At 39.6% G+C, this 12,998-nt stretch overlaps 1 protein-coding gene across 1 annotated transcript in view; it reads left to right on the top strand.

Annotated features, from left to right (window-relative positions):
- LOC130593765 (protein CFAP20DC-like) overlaps positions 1-12,276 on the top strand; it is a 36,640-nt gene extending 24,364 nt beyond the window's left edge. Inside the window, 3 exon segments of the mRNA XM_057399139.1 lie at positions 8,842-8,925; positions 11,069-11,097; positions 12,029-12,276. Coding sequence (XP_057255122.1) covers positions 8,842-8,925; positions 11,069-11,097; positions 12,029-12,276 — 361 coding nt within the window.
- Positions 12,277-12,998: the final 722 nt, after the last annotated feature.

The raw sequence follows: 12,998 nt of genomic DNA, 5'->3' as shown, positions 1-12,998 counted from the left end.
GGTACTCAGTGCATTTTATATAGGAAAATGAGAATAAATATCATTATATGTAGAAATAAAGCTTTCCATCATGTCAAGTTAATGTGATCAACAATGAAAACCTGCATTTCCATGTAATGAAATTTAAAAGAGAATGGTATAAATTACAACTTAGTTCTCATGCTATTTTAGTCCAGCACACATGGTAGACTTTAATTTCTCTAGAAATCATTTGCGAGAAATTCAGGCAAAGTATTCGTAAAATACCTGACCTGCAAGTGCCTCATAAATTCAGTAGCCTTTGTGAACTGCCAGAAAAGCGTTATTGGGCTGTAAATACAGAAGATGACAAAATTATGGGATCAGTTTGCATCATGATATAAAAACTGGAGATGATGTGACTTGAATATCATTATTCACGTCATTACCTTTCATTTATAATGGAAAACTCTGTCATGTTTTTCACAGGGGGTGTGTACCTAAGCGAGAGCGAGATAATTAATTTTAATGATAATTTATAAGTTGGCTCCTAAACTGTTTTCAAAGCCAGTTTTAACAAGTCATGTATGAGCAAGTAGAAAATGTCTAAATCTTTGTAAGCTTACTACAATAGTGTAGAACAACACACAGAATATTTCAAAAACCCCATGTAGATGAGTAGCTATAAATACCATGGAATTAAGACAATTACTTGCTTCTGTGCACTTACTGAAACAACAAATAGTTTGTTGTAAGGAGTGATACAGAATTTGACAGGTCTAAAGTAACTTTAAAAAGTGTAATAGTGATATATTCTGGGAAATGAAAAGAGAGCAGTGTGGAAGCTATTGTCCAGTAAATGTAGCTTCTGTCCATGATAAGATAAAAGAACAAGCCAGGAAAGAAAGCACCTGTGAAGATAATAGAAATGCAGTCGATAAAAAGACCCAGCTAGACTAATTTTCCATTGGTTCTGCTGAGGAACGGTCATAAATCTGCTAAGAATACTGCTACTGCAATACAAATCATCTCCACATCATGCTGCTTTGCAAGGTGTAGAACCAGTTAATGAAAGGAGGCAGGCTGACTGCGGAGGCTACAGAGCCAGATGAGCAAGATGATGTGCAGCGTTTCAGGCCTTAGCTATGTACTTCCCACTGACTGATGTGCTGTATGGTCCTAGCTGAACTTCAGAATTGCTCTCTTCTCTCCAAATAGGAAGCTGTAATTATCTGTGTTACTTCTTCCTCCAGTGCAGGGACTGGAAATTGTGAATTCTTGCTTAGCAAGCATTTGTCCTCCTAAATAATTGTGTGTCATAGAAGGTTTGGAAGCTTCTTCAAAGAAATGTTGAAAGAAAGTCACTGTGCTAGAGGAATTTCAGCTATACTGAACTCTAAAATGTAGAGCTGCTCTCTGAAAAAGATCACTCGAGCCTAATCTCATGAATGATTTTCTCAACTTCTACAGATGCTTTCAAAAAAATGTATTTCTGATAAAAGCTGATTTTTCTGTCTTTGTGGTGTTTGGTTTCTTTTAATACATAGAAACCTGTCTGTGTAATCATTGCCTCACAAGATCCTCTCTTCGCATTCTACTTAACTCTTCCCAAGCTACCAAATAAAATGTATTCCTCTGAAGTTCTATCAGCTGTTCCCCAGTAACTACACAAGAAAGACACAAATATTTCAGCATTTCATTGGCCATCCTTTCACAAGAAGTTTATTTTACTTAAGTAATACTGTACAAAATGTACACAGCCAGATTTTCAGTTAGTTTTTCCCAGATCTTTAACTTTATTGTGGGCACAGAGCTACATGGAAATGTGATACAATTCAGGATGTCATTTTGCCTAGATTTGTTTTATCTATTAAAAGTGCCACCACTGTGCTGTGGTTTAAGTCATTTGTAGCTCTGCAGTTGTGGATGTAATATAAAATTCCTTCTACCTATAATTAGCTTATATGGGCCCGCAGTCTTTGACAAATGGTTGATAGTCACTGTCCTCACTTCACATGGGCTTAGTACAGGCTGACTAAAGCAAGCTGCTTATCATTGTAACCTACATGTGTTACACTGGACTGATGAGGATGTCATCATTCTTCTTTCCTCTACAATCAAAGGAAAAACCCAACCCCAAAACAAAACCAACCTCAAAAAGAGCTAATTTTTCTTCTTTTTTTCTTTTTCGTAAAGGTCTCTCTCCAGTTATGATAAATGTTAAAGATTTGAGATTTATCATCACTAAAGAAAGGTTTCACTGATGTGGAGATGAAGTCTTTGAGGAGGACAGTAAATATAAACTTTTCAGAAAAAGGTGTTTTATCCTCACAAGAAAAGAGTAGTGCCCATATCCTTAATTACTGCTTTATCAAACAATGAGATTTTCCTTTCTGTTATAATGATACACATGCACAGTAGTTCAGATAATGTATCATGAAATGATAAATATGTTCCTTTAATTCTTTTCAAACGTTATTATTGTTAAACTTCTGGTATATTAGTTAAATATACCAAACACCCCTTTCTATGCATCTGACTGTTCCATTGAAGTAACTTGTTTCTTTAACTTTCAGAGTTTCTGCCAGAGAAGTCTTGTTTTAGAACCTATTGTTGCCATGAACAGTGCTATTACCATGGAACCTTAAATTTGGATAATATATCAATGATTTCAGCACAAAACTACATCCACTGCAAAGCCGCAAGTATTAAAAGTATGTTCAGCTTTGATACCACCATACTCTCATCCATCCCCAGTGAAAACTAGACATTCCAATAGCTGCCTCATGTGGTGTTATACTGTTAAGAGATTTGGTAAAATTAAACTCCCCTATGGAATAGTGCAGTTAAGAGAAGGATGGGAGTGATAACATTTATTTTCGCTGCAGCAGAACTTCTCCAGCATGCATGCTGTGAAATTCAGAAACAAAAGGTCTTTGTTTCCTGTATTTCCAAGCAAAGGAGTAAATAGCAGAATAACTTAAAAGTTAAGCACATTTGAAGATTAAGTTTTGCAAACAAAGCATAGTTATTTTTATGATTCATTACAGGATCAAAGTCATACAGTTCCATTACTTCTGCAAAACAGAAAATGCTCCATTATGAAGTAGTATGAAATTACACAACTGTTGTGAAAATAAGTGAAGAACAATGTATCACAAAATGTACTTTGGTTTTTCATTGTGTTTGTTCAGTTACTTATCCACAAAATAGGTGCAATAGGTCTCCCAAGTCGTTAATCTGAATTAGTGAAGTTCTGCTGCATTTGTCAGGCTGTAATATGCATGAAAAGGGAACATGACAAAAGAAGCAAATGGCACAGGAAACATCTTGTTGGGAGGTTAATTTTTTTAATCACGATGGTGAAAAGCTTAGCTGCAGGCAGGTTGTTGAGAACCAAGTGGCTAACATATAAAAGCATGTTAAAATAACCCAAAATCTCTTTCCCTTGTATGGGAATCTGAGAACATGGAAACAGGGCAGCATATATGCTATGGGTTTGAATATAAAATGTAGCAAATGCTTTCAAACATTTTGCTGTTGCATCTATGTTAATGTAAGGTAGTTTATCTCCTTTTTTTTTTTTGCAGCTTCAGGATTTACTGAGATTTGCTTTTTTATTGGTTCCACTCTTTTTCTCAGTGTTCCTGGGCCATTCAAACAGAGTTGAATAATAAAAGATTTTAGATTCAATAAGGCTGAGATGACCTTATAATTGCTAGAGACAGATGTACTGGCAGGACCTGAAATTTTATTTTGACACCATTTCAAATAATATTATTGCATTTTGTACATAACACAAAGACTTCTTACTATTAATAGCCTACATAATTCCTTGCTTCACTACTGAAACTGTTACTGAAGGGTTTATTTCTATGGAAATATTCCTATTAAAAAAACCCACACTCCCATTATGCATAGATGATTAATATATTACAAAGCAGAATCCAAACAGGTGTATATAGGTAATCTGATTGAAGTTAATGAAGTTACACATATGCATGAAACTCAGCAGATATGTAAATAACTAAAAATTCAGATCTGCTAATCTAGAGGAGCCTAACAAGTTATGTACACTCCAAAAAAGATGTAGCAGGGAATAGGAGAGGGGTCTCACAGAACTAGGTGAATTTTTATTGATCTATCTAAGAAATGAGTTAGCTTCTGATAACCTTAAAAAGATATAATTAAAAATCCAAACAAGTGAGAAAAAGAGATCTTCATCTTAACTGAATTGATTATGTAGGCTGTACTGAACCATACTTTTGATGCCATCTGTCACTTTGCATTCAGTGGATAATGGTAAGGTATTACTTAATTACTCACTTTGAGCATCTGCAGCAGAATTTGCTTTATGTGGGGTTAACTGTTACTAATACAGCAGAAGGATGTGCTGAGATTTTTAAGTTGATAGCTGCATGAGATGTCAAGAATTACTCCTTTTTTCCTTAAAATATTTTTATACTCTTGATTCATACATTGGCATTCTCTGGCCCTCTGCAGAGATGGTCGAATTGTCCATTGTAAAGCATAATTCAGCAAATGTGTTCCTCTTATTGTCACTCAGGCACAAGCCAGTTATATTCATAAAGATTTACTAAGTAGTTTATGCAGTTAAAATCATCAGTTCTTTATTGATTGTATTTTTTAGATGTTTAATAGCTTGTCAATTCAATGTGTTCTTAATGGTACAAAACTGCTGTTGTTTTTTCATTCCCTGTTGTGATATAATGTAGCCCTTGCCCTGCTTTTTTTAAGTATACTGCCAGCCTGACTGAATAACTTGAATATTCCTTTTAATTCCTGTTTAGATTGTTGGGTGAAACCGTACTAAAACGTTGATGCATTTTAATTTTGTTAATAAGGTGGATTAAATGATCCCATTGATTTAAGTAATACAAATTAAATCTGATCCAAAAGAAATGTATTTAAGTATGCTATCTCAATTCAGGGCAATGTTACAAATCTTTATACTAAATGATTTGCCATTTTCTCAGTCCAGCCAGCAGGATAGACTAAAGCACAAAAATATCTGTAAAAAAATCAGAATGTCAAGGGTATTGGTTAAGATTTAAATCAAACCCCTCTAATTCTTTGGATTTCTGTTGATGTCAATACTTTAGATACATTGTCATTGAGAAGTGCTACTTAATAAGGCATCACTAATTTTCTCAACAGATTTTACTGATCAGTGCTGTTTTTTGCAAAATATAACATGCTGTCGTAAGACTGAAAATGATGTTCGTAAGTCCACAAGATTCTTTTGCTTCCCATCACATGCGGTATTTCAATATATGACCATTATTTAACAAGATTATCATAATATTACAAGACTTTATAGTATTTTAAATTCTGGTTTGATATAGAGAAAAGCTTGCCGAATAATGAAGAATTTTAGTGAAAGCATTAAAGGTTCATGGTACTTTGAATGTGTGTGGAAGCTATTCTAAGGCTTCATACAATGCAGCTTACAATGTGAAAAGACAATACCTGGGCATTCCACATTGCTATCAGGAAAGCTGTGGATAGTTTATTGCCCATTGATTATATTGATTACAGCTGGAGGCTTTGATAGCTTAAAGGGAGGGAGTGAGTTTAATGAGTCAGAATATGTGATTAGCTTTGCTGGTTTAAGGAGATAAACAGCTTCTTCAGGAAGTTCTCAAAACCAGTATTCTTTATTCAGTCAGTATAAAACTGCCATAAATGGGAATGCAGGCCACAGTTCTCAGGACATTGCCTGTTGTCTCCGTGCTGGGCTCTACTTTTAGGCAAGGTCTGCTAGATTACACCATCTATCAGAATTATCAATGTAAGCCCACTTCTCAGAAGTTTATCAGTCAAGTGCCAGTGTTTACTGTGTACTGCCGTGTGGCCGAGAATATTTCAGCACACATGAGATTAAGTTTTGTTCTGGGGGTTTTTATCTCAAGATTTTAGGAGAAGTTGATTTAGACATTGGTATCCAATTTGTGGAAGTAATAACCTAGTTTTAATGCAAATTGTGTAATATGTTTCCATCTTAAACGTAATGCTAAGTCAACAATGAATCCCTAATACTGTAGTGTTTTGATTGCTTCTCTTGGTGGGAGGGGTTTGAATAGCAAAGCTATTAGATTTTTTTTGACATTTGAGGGAAAAAAACCATGAACTGAATCTAGACTGTCTCATAGATAACACTAAACTAAAAGCTGTAGTGAATTTGGAAGAAAGGGTAGCTTGGGAAGCAGAGATTAGTGCTAGCAGTTCTTCCTTACCTTCTCTAAAATTGCCTCAGTTTCTCCAAGACATTGCCATTGCTGATGTTAATGTTTCGGTGCAATTGTAGAGAATCAGATAAGTGATAATGCTTCGTGCTCTCTGACCACGTGCTATGAGCTTGGTCAGATTCTAGTGTTAGGTTTATGTTTGCTGATTCTGAGGCAGCACAAACCACACATGCCAGTGGAAGAAATGGAAAATATATTCTACCATGCCACTGGATATCAAAGCATGCATTTAACTGTTACTTCTAAAAACTTTGGAAGCTTTGGTGTGAACAAAGAGTCTTTGGCCATATTCCGGGAATGCAGGTATGGCGAGCAGTGCCAGAGAGAGCTAATAATGAGATGTCTAGGCAAGCATATTGCTGTGTGGAGTATTTCTACCAGTTCTCAGGTATTAGCTGAACAGCAGAAGAGAAGGATTGGTTGTGAAGTTGACCATATATGTGAAAAGAATATGCTGGTGTAAAAAAATACTGAAGTATGTTTTTTACCTATTGAAATGATGGAAAATTCAGTATCTCTTCCTTTAAATCTGCTATGCTACTTGCTGTATTTCTACACCAGCAGTTCTGTTTCCTGAGGCAGAAGGTAAGTTTTTTCCATTTTGACTGCAAACAGATTGGTGGTTGTCCCCCTGTTCACTCCAGATTATGCCTGTATGCCAGCAGGAGATAATAACAAGTCCAGAAGTAGCAGAAAAACTAACATAAAAGTTGTCATATTTTAGCAATTATAACACATGGCTGAGCCTTGACAGATTCCTTTGTCAGAAGCAAATCTTACATGAGATCATCAAGGCTTTTCAGAAAGGAGAAGTACGTTACCTCTTTAGTGGGTGTAGGACAGTTGAGTTGAGACAATTACAGTCCACCAATGTAAAGAAACCTGTCAAGCTTTGGAACAACTCATGCCTTCTAGAAGAAGCCATGGATGTTGAAGTTACCTCCTCAGCTGTGGCTGATCTCCTTGGCCTCCAGCTTCGCATGTGTAATCTATTTGTATCAGCTGTTGGAACAGCCATGGCCAGATGTAAGTCAAAGCAGCCCCAATTTAAGTTTAATTTACTCTGTAGAGCTGCACTGTTCCCACCAGCATGAAGCAAACATAAAGGAATTTAAAGAGCCCTTTTCCTTTCCATTCTGCTTGTCTTGTAGTTGAAATAGGTTGGTCAACAAAGAAGGACCTGGTTTGATCAAAATGAGATGATTGATTGAGGTCCCTTGAATTCTATGCTTAAGTATTAATTTGCAAATATTTAGTCTAGTTAATGGTTATATGAAAGCCTGAATGCGTTATAGCTCTTTACTGCTGATGAGGAGAGATGGGAACTTAAGGAAGCATCAGCTATGTACAGTGTACAGAGACTGGTTTCATATATGAAAAGAATTACAAGACGTGGTATGAGTTCCTTCAGTGAAAAAATCTGCAGTTACAGTAATAATAACAATAAAAACTGTTCTGTTTCCCTTTGAGCTGTAGCAAACACAGACTATCATAAAACAGTGTATGTGAAATGAACATTGAACTTTGCATGAATGTGTGATTACGTGAAAATCATTTTTAAAAGCTGTCACAAAATAGTGTTGAGGAGAGACATAAATTGCCTATTAAACTGAACAGGTGAAGAAGGTCCATACTCCCTCATCTATGATAAAGATCTCATAAAGCTTTTTTCTCTACAGAATCAAAATATATGTGTGACAGCTGAGATGAATCCTCTATATGGCCTTGTCAGTAGCTAAAATCATCTTATGCTTGATAACAGCTTTTTTATTTATAGCGTATAGTATTTTATAACAATATAGATATGTTATAAGCACTTTATAGTGTAGTTACCTAGCAAAGCTTTTTTTCCAATATCAAGAATACTGTCAGCAATAACATCCTGACTCAATCCAGTGTTTCCTTCTGAAAAACACTAGCAAACTGGTAATATGTTATTCTTAGCTCTGACCACTAATTCCATGCCTTCATTGAAAAATGTTCAAGTTAAATTAAACTGGAAAGATTAAGTTATTTAATACAAATTGGCTGTCCCACAGTTCATGACCTCTGAGCTCGTAGCGCACTGCTGGTGGCATCCATTTCAAATCTATGCTCTGCTCTAAGTCACCAACCATCCAGACTGTGAATGATCCACCACCTGCCATGTCACCGTGGTACGCAGGTCTCCAAGCAGTGCCAAGTCAGTGGTAACCAAAGACATCTCTTTATGATTGTCTGTGAGTCTTTTTCCTTAGAGAGGGTAAGGGTTTTTAATCAAATTGGCCCCATCAGTCTCTAATCAAGACCAGGTTGTTCATCCCAAATCTTTATTCCTCAGGAAAAACACTCTCATGAGTCCTAGAGTCTTTCACAGTATAGCTCTGTGGATTATGGATCACACCTCATGTACACTTTTTGCTGAGAGAGCAATCCCAGCTCAAATTGGCTAAAGAAGAAAGAAAACCTTAACATTTATAGTATTAACTGTAAAGTTTGTTTTTATAACAGTAAAATCCAGCTTGATTTTGTTCCATCACACTTGACAACCTGCACTTACCTTTGAAAGGGTTTTTTAAGTAATAGTTACACAAACTGTGTTTTTATGGATGATATTTTGATTTGTATTTTTCAGGGACTGGATGGACATGTTCAGTCCCCCCATCATTCCTAGAAGCCAACAGCTGGAAAAGCACACTAGATCTTCAACAAATTGGAGGTAGGAATTTATGAAGACAATGAAAAGGTCCTGGGTAGAAAGACATTTTGAAATGCTCTTTCTGCAGTGCTGGTGCTGCCTTTTCATAGTTTTCTATACTGCAGCATTTTGGTTCCAAGTTATTTTTACTATTCTTAGCTCAAGCTGGTAGAGTTTTCCATGCAGTATTACTTGCAGTTTCCTAATGTTCTGACGTGATACAGATTAACTCAAAAAATGCATCTTTTTTGTTTAAAATAAGTAATTTATGCTAGTGGGGATGGCAAACCTATGGAAGAAAGAATGCAAAGACTAAACATTCTTGTTCAGAAGCACAATTAGGCTTATGTAAGTGATATTTCTCTTACAAAGAAAAATTTCAGATTTAGCTTTAAATGAAACCTCATTATGATTTCCTGTGTAAAGACTTTTGTCATCACCTAAAATGTTACAGGTTTTTGTTTATTAATGGTATTTGCTTAGTAAATGGCAAAGAACTCAGCTGAAACTGGAAAGTCAACAACAGTAGAATAAAACAAATACCTTGGTTTTTTTCAAATGCCCTTTTTTCTTATCAGTTGTCTTAAGAAACAGGGTAGATACCTACATTTTTCTTCAACTCTGGAGAATTCAGTATGAACACTCATAAATCTGACCGGTGTATTTGGCTGCCCAAAGGATGATGCCTGAGTGACTTACTGTCTAAAACAAATTATGCCCCTCAAATGGGGGATGTTTTCATAGATGTATATTTGTAATTGTTTATGACAGCAAAATAGAATTTTGCTGTTAGGAAGGGATCAATGTACACCAATGCGCGCAGCACGGGAAATAAGCAGGAGGAGTTGGAAACGTATGTTAAGTCAGGAGACTGTGTTCTGGTGGCAATTACAGAGACATGGTGGGACAGCTCACATGACTGGAATATAGTCATGGAGGGCTATGTCCTTTTCAGGAAAGACAGGCCAGCCAGGCGGGGTGGTGGGGTTGCTCTTTATGTGCGGGAGCAACTACAATGCACCGAGTTCTGTCCAGGGACAGAGGACGAGCGAGTTGAGAGTCTGTGGGTGAGAATTAAGGGGCAGGCTGGCAGGTGCGATACTGTTGTGGGTGTCTGTTACAGACCCCCAGATCAGGGTGAGGAAGCTGACGAGGCCTTCTACAGGCAGCTGAGAGCGGCCTCACAGTCACAGGCCGTGGTCGTCGTGGGGGATTTTAACTTCCCTGATGTTTGCTGGAAGGACCACTCGGCAACCCAGCCACAGTCTGGGAGCAGGGAGCACAGAGCAAGAAAAGAATGATACTGTACTCCTTCCTGGCTTGTTTCAGTCATTTTACCCTTGTTTTTTTTTTCACACTAACTTCTTCCTTTGTAGTCTTCTGCATGTGTATAGTACATGCAGCCTTTCTCACTCATGCCCACTTTTCCTTCTCTCTTGGTTGGAGGTATTCAGCTAATGAGACAATCAGGGAATACCTCAGAGACAAAGGGTGAAATTCGCTTCATCTGCTAAGCCTGTTAATCACTAAATATCCCATTTCATTAAATCTTATTGGCTGTATTTGAAGAGCAAAGGACTATTCCCTTCCAACCCAAACTACTCTGTGCTTTTAAGATTCCTATCCCCAGGGACCTCTTCACCTCCTTGTAAGGTCTATAGTAGGCATTTACTGCTACTAATGGGGATGGCAGCCTACAAAGGCACATGAAGGTAGACAAATTTGGACTCAGAGTTGTGGGTTTTGTTTGTGAGAGTGTGTTTTCTTAACTCAGGTGGGTAATTACATGCAATTTGTTGGTCAGTTCACTGATTCTTTCATGCTAGAAAAAGTACCAGGTCCCTTCTAGTTTATGATCTCTCTAAATTAGCAGATTTTTCATGTCTTGTGGATTTTAAAGTCATAGGAATGTACTGTTACATTGTGAAGACCATAATATTTTAACAGGACAGGTGTCTTGGCTGGGATCACTTGGCAAAATTGGGAACAGAACTTGTCTTCTGACTTTCAGCATGATGCTCCATCCATCACTGCCCCTGAAAGACCAGTGAGAGGGAGAGATGAGACTTAAGTCATGATTGTTTAACCCATATTTCAGTGAACCTTCTGCTAATCTAATGGGAATTTTGATAAACAGTCACATAATTCTTTTCTGCTTTTATAGGAAAAATAATCAGTATCCACTTCATGCAAGTAGGAGAAACAACTATCATACACAGTGCTTTTATTAAAGATCCATTTTGAAAGTGATTGCTTGTTCAGTTTTCAGAGTATAATTTACAAAGGTGCAACTAAACTGCCTTTCTTCTGCAAAACGTTTCATCTGACTGTACTATGTTAATATGGTAAGTCATATGCTGTACATCTCCATCTCCTCTTACCTATCATCATCATCATCATGGCCTGACCTCGCGATCGAAGATTTGGGAAGGACTTTACCCACGCTTACTACAAGCGCGCTGATGACTAAAAAGGCCAGTGTGAGATAGGCAAATTGGGTTGCAAAAAGGGCAGCGAAAGGTCTCTTTGGGTGGTATAGGTGGGGCGAGATTCTTTCTATGCTGTCGTTTCTCCTCGAGACTAGTTCTGCGTGAGGTCTCAAAGGAGTCAACGGCGTTTGAGATCTCAAAGGAAAGCAGAGAAACTACTCATCTGTTGGCTGCCTCTTCTAGCTGCTCTCACCGCATGAGTTTAATGGAGTCCTGATGACTGCCACAACCAACAGCAGATTCTCTATGGTTAAACAATACACCAGCCACTAAGTGGGCCTTTGAAGGTCCATCCAACCCAAACTATTCCATCATTCCTTTTCTTCTACTCTGCTTGTGCTCCAGACACAGTCTGGTGTTTGTCCTGGTGTGGCAGGTGAATTATTCAGGAAAGTCATCCTTGGTGGGTTAATTAAAAGGGCTTTCTTCATGACGAAGCGATGACCAAATGGTAAGGAATCGACGACTGAAGGAAAATCACAGCGCAAGCAAATGGTGATAAAGTAATAGTGGAATGGTAATGAGAGTCACAGGAATCATTTAGGTTGGAGAAGGCCGTAAAGGTCATGGAGTCCAACCGTTAAGCTAACCAGGAAACCATGTCCCTAAGCTGGCGCTTGAGTCTGCACTTGCAGGTGGAGCAGCCGCCCCGGTGACCTGGGTGCCAAGGGCTCGGGTCCCTGCCTGTGCGCTTCCCCGCCAGCCCTGTGATGCAGTGGCCGTGTCACGGTGGGTGGTGTGTGGCCAAGGGTGCCCCTGCCTGTGTTTGGGGCGCACGCGGGGCAGCGGTGCTGATGTCACAGAGGCCACTGGGGGCAGGCCTTTAAAAAAGGGAACGCCGGGCACAGTGCATCGCTGCGACCCGGTGAGGTGCGGGGAGTAGAGGGCAGGGACAGGGCTCCTGGGGGCCTGCCGAGGGAGGAGGGCGCTCCACACCGCAGGGCTCTGGGCCTGTGCTGCAAGCTCACCCGCGTCTCTCTTCTCGCTCAGAGGGAGCAGAGGAGCGTTTGGTGAAGCCCCAGCGCTGCTGGGACAGGGACTCTCCAAACGCCCACCTTTGATGCCTGACACGTCCGCGAGGAGCTGTAGGACACCCGACTCGATGGAGCAGGGTGAGAGCAAAGTCCCCCTCCTGCAGCCTGGCAGAGGGACTCCTGAGGCTGTCGGCGTGGACCGGGGGCGTTGGCAGGGGGAGGCAGGAGCTCCAAAGCCACCCTGCGGGAGGGCGGCTCCTCTGCTCGGCAAGCGGGACCAGGGCTGGGCAGTGCGCACCCTCCGGGACACCCGTGCGCGCAGTGCCCTTTCCTCCCCAAGGCACCTCAGCAGCCAGCTAGGCAGGGACAGAGCAGCCCTTGGGGGCAGTCCCTCAGGGACGCATCCCTGGCCCCGCAGAGGTGCTCATTCTCAGTGGCATTTGCTCTCTCCCGTCCAGCATGTGTGCTCTGTCACCGGTCAGATGCAGACACGGACATCTGCGGGCTAAAACTGCGTAATGAATGGTTCTGGGTCCATCACTTTTGCGTGGTGAGTTCCTCTGGGGCTGCTTTCATCTTTGCAACGCACCTGCCCTGCCACACGCCCCTCATCTGCTCTTTGTCTCTGCTC

This window comes from Pezoporus wallicus, unplaced genomic scaffold (genome assembly GCF_028554395.1).
Source record: "Pezoporus wallicus isolate ANWC-B61680 ecotype Strahan unplaced genomic scaffold, APGP_CSIRO_Pwel_v1 contig_8237, whole genome shotgun sequence".
Lineage (NCBI taxonomy): Eukaryota > Metazoa > Chordata > Aves > Psittaciformes > Psittacidae > Pezoporus > Pezoporus wallicus.
The sequence above is the reverse complement of the archived record's forward strand: the minus strand, read 5'-3'. Positions and strand labels throughout refer to the sequence as shown.